Source organism: Molossus molossus, unplaced genomic scaffold (assembly GCF_014108415.1).
Source record: "Molossus molossus isolate mMolMol1 unplaced genomic scaffold, mMolMol1.p scaffold_m16_p_10, whole genome shotgun sequence".
Classification (NCBI taxonomy): Eukaryota; Metazoa; Chordata; class Mammalia; order Chiroptera; family Molossidae; genus Molossus; species Molossus molossus.
The window spans coordinates 74,699,538-74,705,482 of NW_023425345.1; the positions used below are offsets into that span (position 1 = coordinate 74,699,538).

Consider the following 5,945-nt stretch of genomic DNA (forward strand, 5'->3'; position numbering starts at 1 on the left):
AGCCTTAGGTGAGGACTTAAAAATAAATGAATAGTCCAGCTGATGTGGCTCAGTGGTCAAGCGTGGACCCATGCACCAAGAGGTCTCAGGTTCAATTCCTGGTCAAGACAAATAACCGGGTTGTGGGCCAGATGCCCAGTTGGGGGCATGCAGGAGGTGGCCAATCGATGTTCTCTCTCATCGATGTTTCTATCTCTCTCTCCCTCTCCCTTTCTCTCTCTCTCTAAAATCAATAAAGGAAAATAAATACATAAAATAAAAGGTCAGGCTGAGGATAGGGAAAGGGAGGTGATGGCATGGGTTGGGGGTAGGGAACCTGGGCTCAGGGAAAGCTAGACACAGCAGAACTATTCTTGTCCCAGAGCTGCAGGGTCCACAGATTCCAGCCCAAACCAGCCAATGGAAGAAGGCCCTCTAATCCCAGGGGACTAAAGAATTCTCTTCAGTTATCCAACATCACTGCTGTACCCCACTCCTGACCCTCACCCCCACCCTTACCCATAGTCAACTCAGAGGAGCCTGGAGGCCCCCAGGAGCACAGTCTCATACTCCATGAAGTGAACTCAGCTTGCTTGACCTTCCAAGCGAATAGAGGAATGTTCTAATATAGATGTCAATCAGGACTATGAACCCCAACGACATGAAAAGGGACTCTTCCAGTCACCCTGTTCTTGGTCCCTTCCTTTCAGCGCCTCTCCAGCCCTGACCCTATCCCCACCTTTACACCTATGGCTCTGCTCATTCCCAGTTGAGGAGGGAAGGGAAAATCCAGCAGCTTTATCTGACGTATGAGAGTGGGCCCAGTCCTCTGCAGCTGTGAAGGGGTTAAGAGGCTGGGCCAGCCACCTCAGCCTGTCCCTCCCAGGGATTAAGAGTCCTCTATAAAGGGAACTGACTGTCCACCCAGATCAGGCCAGGGGGGTATTAGGGACCCAGGCATTGTGCCCATCCCCCCTGCCATGTGGGAACTGCGGTCAGCCTCCTTCTGGAGGGCCATATTTGCTGAGTTCTTTGCCACCCTCTTCTACGTCTTCTTTGGGCTGGGGGCCTCACTGCGTTGGGCCCCTGGACCCCTGCATGTCTTGCAGGTGGCTCTGGCCTTTGGCCTGGCCCTGGCTACGCTGGTGCAGGCTGTGGGCCACATCAGTGGAGCCCATGTCAATCCTGCAGTCACTTTTGCCTTCCTTGTGGGCTCCCAGATGTCCCTGCTCCGTGCCTTCTGCTATATGGCAGCCCAACTCCTGGGAGCCGTGGCTGGGGCCGCTGTGCTGTATAGTGTTACTCCACCTGCCGTCCGAGGAAACCTAGCACTTAACACGGTAATGACCAGCCGAGTGGGGCAGAGGGAACCTGGTGCCCTGACTCCCTGCCTGGTGCAGGTGGATCAGTACCCCAAGGGTCTGGGACATTGTGTGTGTGTGTGTGTGTGTGTGTGTGTGTGTGTGTGTGTGTGTTTCAGGGTGGGGAGGATCAGCAGGTACTTTGGAGGAAAAAGTAAGGTATAGAGCCCTGGACTGAGAATCAAGAAACCTGAGTTCTGCCCTGGCCAGTTTGGCTCAGCGGTTAGAGCGTCGGTCTGTGGACCAAAGAATCGCAGGTTCGATTCCAGCCAAGGGCATATACCTCGGTTGCAGTTTGTCCCTGGCCCTAGTTGGGGTTGTACAAGAGGCAACCAATCGATGTGTTTCTCTCTCTCTCCCCCCTCCTCCACTCTATCTAAAGATAAATGGAAAAAAATATTCTCGAGTGAGGATTAAAAAAAACAAAAAACAACCCTGAGTTCTGGTCCCAGATTTCCTTCCAATTCCTTATAGGTTTTTGAGGAAACTTATTTTACCTATGTGATCTCAGTTTCTACATCCACAAAACTGGGTGCACTTATTTCCAACATTAGGGGAAATGAAGAGACAAATAGTTACTATGGAAAAGGTTGTATTATCCTTCACCTCCAGGAAACTGATGCCATAACGGGGAGGGCATATCCTGCCTGGGGAATCTTGAGGAGGCAATGCTGTGACAGCCCTAATGAGCCACCTCCCTTCTTCTTCCTTGGCCTAGCTGCACCCTGGGGTGAGTGTGGGCCAGGCCACCACAGTAGAGGTCTTCCTGACGCTGCAGTTTGTGCTCTGCATCTTTGCCACATATGACGAGAGGCGGAATGGCCGCCTGGGCTCTGTGGCCCTGGCCATTGGCTTCTCCCTCGCCCTGGGACACCTCTTTGGGGTAAGTAGGAGAGGGGAACAACTACTCATTTAACGACTCCAGGGCCCCCAAATCTTTCCCATCTGACTATCAAACATGAACATTACTCACCTCCCTCTGTGTCAGTCAGCACAGAGGAATCAACCCTTCTTATTACTCTCTTGTGACCGCAGTAACTGGTCCTTCTTGAACCTAAGGTGGAAATGTATGCATTATGGGGAGATGTGGTTTAGCCTATGGATCCATAGTCTATGCCCAGATGGTGCATCTGTGCCTTCACTCCATTGTGGTATTCCCATGTGGTTGTCTGTCCCTACTTGCTGATGGCTGGAGGCACGTTGATAGCCCTCAGGGACATGTGGGCTGTGGGGAGAGAAACTGGGTGGAATTGGGGGAAGTGTCTCAGTTACAACTGTGTCTCTTGCAGATGTATTATACTGGTGCAGGCATGAACCCTGCCCGTTCCTTTGCTCCTGCCATTCTCACCAGAAACTTCACCAACCACTGGGTGAGTGAGGGGAGAGGAGCAAGATGCTTAAGCCCTCCTGGGTGTGGACTGCAGGTTCCAGTTTTGGTTCCTGCTTTTCAACTGGATGTGCTGACTGCTCTACCAGCACTCAGCTAAGCAGGCTGTCACAGAATTTGGGATGCCTGTGTAAACAGGATCTATTATTTTGTCAGAAAGAGAGAATTTTGTTCATATTGTTCCATCGCTGGTTAGTCACATAATTTTACTAAGTATCCACTGGATTCTAAAACTAACACTGTCAGGAAAAACAACTGAACAGGAAGACAAAACTCCTACTCTCAGAGGTCAAGATGTGTATGAGCACAAACAGGTCTGGGCCTCATCCCAGTTCTAGCACTTTGCTAGTCTTGTATGTGACCATGACAAGATTCAATCAGTCTGCACTTCCATTTCCTTACTATAAAACGAGGTGTTATAAAAAGTAAGCGTGAAACTTATGAGAAATATTTAGCACAAAATCTGGTATGGAATAAGTCTTCAATCAAATTTGGCTGTTTGTGTTGTTTGGCCATATGCCAGACAAAACATATGAAAATAATTCAAAAACACTTTCAGGCTGCTCTGTCTGTGGAGTAGCCCACTCTCTGTCTCACTGCTTCGTTAATAAACTCTTGCACTTTATTTTTTTTCTTTTCTTTTTTTTATTCCTCACCTGAGGACATTTTTTAATTTATCATCAGATAGAGTAGGAGGGAGGGAGAGAGAGAGACAGAGAGAAACATTGATTTGATAGAGCCACATCGACTGGTTGTCTCCCACACAACCCGACCAGGGCCGAGGATGAACCATAACTGACCTACGTGTGTACATGCCCTTGACCAGAAACAAACCCGTGACTCACTGGTCTGTGGGCCGATATTCTAACCGCTGAGCCAAAACCGGCCAGGGCAACTCTTTCATTTTAAACTCTAAAAATTTTTTTTCAAAGCTATATACCCATATTCATGGCCACATTATTCACAATAGCCAGAAGGTGGAAGCAACCCAAGTGTCCCTCACAATTGAATAAATAAACAAAATATATTCCAGTTGAATAGTATTCAGCCTTAAAAGAGAAGAAAATCCTGTCATATGCTACAACATGAATGAAACTTGAGGACATTATGCTTAATGAAATAAGCCCGTCACAAAAAGATAAATACTGTGTAATTCCACCTATATCTAGGTAGTATCTAAAGTAGTCACATTCAGTGAAGCAAAGCAAAATGGTTGTTGACAGGAGCTGGGGAGAGGGGAAATGGGGAGTTGTTATTTAATGGGTGTAGAGTTTCAGTTTTGCAAGATGAAAAAGTCCTGGAGATTTGTTGCACAATAATGTGAATATACTTAACACTATTGAACTGCACATTTAGAAATAGTTAAGGGCCCTGGTCAGTTAGCTCAGTTGGTTAGAGTGTCATCCCAATACACCAAGGTTGTGAATTTTATCTCTCTCCACTCCTGTCAGGGCACATGCAAGAAGCAACCAATGAATGCATAAATAAGTGGAACAACAAATTGATGTTTCTCTCTCTCTCTCCCCCCTCCTTCTTCTCTTTCTCTGATAAAAAACCCCCAAAACAAAAAAATGAAATGGTTAAAATCGTAAATTTTATGTTATGTGTATTTTGTCACAATTAAAAAAAATTTTTCAAAGTAAGATGTAAACTAGTACCAACTAATAACAATATATAGAATATACATGTGCTAAAAAGGTATGCGATAAAGAAATAATTTGATGAGTCAGAAAATAAATGGTGAATTTTGAGGTGCAGACAGTGGAACAGTTTAGAGTTTTAAAACACACAAACAGTGATTTCTGCTTAAATAGCGCCCAAGTATATATCCAAGTATGTCTGTTTTCTTAAATATAGTACCCAGGTACATCTGTTTTCTACCTATGGAGTTGAGAAAAGGGCAGCTTTGCTCTTGGTCTCTCCCCAAGCCTGATCATTTCTTTTCTCTTCCTACAGGTATATTGGGTGGGCCCAATCATTGGAGGGGGCCTGGGCAGTCTCCTCTACGACTTTCTCCTCTTCCCCAGACTCAAGAGTGTTTCTGAGAGACTGTCTATTCTCAAGGGTAGCAGGCCCAATGATTCCAATGGACAACCAGAGGGCACAGGGGAACCTGTTGAACTGAAGACCCAAGCCCTGTAAAAGCTCCAGATGAATAGAGGCAGTAGGAAGCTTCTGGTTTTATGTGGAGGGGCTAAGACAGCTCATGGATGAAGAAAGAGACTGTGGGAGGGGCATATACTTCTTTATTTTTTAATGTATGTGTGAGTTTTTTTGCCTTTTGCTGTGTGAAATCTTTCAGGTTACATTCATGAGCTGGTTGGTGCAAACTTCCCTTCCCATCCCACCTATCTTTACCGTTGTGTGTGCATGATTGTGTGTATGCATGTGAGTGAATGTGGCTGTATCTTAAGTTTGGGGGCATGGCAGGAGAAGTAGGGAAGGGAAAAGAGGTATCATCCTATACCTTTCTCTCCCAACCTAGTGTGGTGAGTACAGGAAACCAAGACCTTTAGTGTCTGGTCTTTACACTCATGCCAGTCAAGTGTATGGTTTTAGGTTTCTGAGGGAGCGGGGAATTATCCTCACAGGAGGATGGAGGAAGATGGAGAGAAGTGGAAGACACAAGGCATTCCAAGGGTTGGGACTGGGGCAGGAAGAGAAGAAATGCAAGTATTAACCACAATTCAGGATGAATTTGTACCAAAAAGTTAGGGGGAAGTTAATGGGAGAGTGTAGCCTACTTATCTCAGGGATGCTTGCCCCCAGGGGTTTGGGTGGGGAAGTAACTCTGAGAAAAGTGACTGCTGGGGTTTGAAGCGTTCTGTAAAGCCACATAAACCTGTCTACATCCACTGGCTGGGTTTTGTGTTCATTCTGGCATGATGGATCTCTTTGGAGGCCCTGGGCCAACCAAGGGGTGGGTGAGCATAGAATCTAGAAAAATTAAGTAGCTTAACTGTTCCATTTGACATCCCCATTGGTGTCTCCAGGCAGATGGTACTTATGTCCCAGAAGAGCTCCAAGGCAAAAACAGGAAATCTGATGCCTGGAGCAAAGGGGGTGCATAGGAGGGAGAGGCAGTTTTTGTTTTTCCCAAGACTGTACCCTCAGAGTTTTAATTTCGTTAAAGCAGATCAAAACATTCTTCAAATGGCATCTTCCTGCTTTTATCACTAATTTTATAGTCTTTATTTTCCTTTGTGTGCGTCTTTTCA

The 5,945-nt window shown here is 46.2% G+C and overlaps 1 protein-coding gene across 1 annotated transcript; it reads left to right on the forward strand.

The window, feature by feature from the left end:
- Nucleotides 1-922: 922 nt before the first annotated feature.
- Nucleotides 923-5,582, forward strand: LOC118623530 (major intrinsic protein of lens fiber). The gene is made up of 4 exons (XM_036251224.1): nt 923-1,319; nt 2,059-2,223; nt 2,630-2,710; nt 4,684-5,582. Exons 1-4 carry the CDS (start codon nt 960-962, stop codon nt 4,867-4,869), a joined length of 792 nt encoding a protein of 263 aa, XP_036107117.1. The 5' UTR covers nt 923-959; the 3' UTR covers nt 4,870-5,582.
- The last annotated feature ends 363 nt before the right edge of the window (nt 5,583-5,945 follow it).

Excerpts from the sequence above, each read along its gene's own strand:
- LOC118623530 (XM_036251224.1), top strand. The coding sequence starts at position 960 with ATGTGGGAACTGCGGTCAGCCTCCTTCTGGAGGGCCATATTTGCTGAG. Across the intron at positions 1,320-2,058 it reads GAAACCTAGCACTTAACACG|CTGCACCCTGGGGTGAGTGT; the intron begins GTAATGACCAGC and ends TCCTTGGCCTAG. Across the intron at positions 2,711-4,683 it reads GAAACTTCACCAACCACTGG|GTATATTGGGTGGGCCCAAT; the intron begins GTGAGTGAGGGG and ends CTCTTCCTACAG.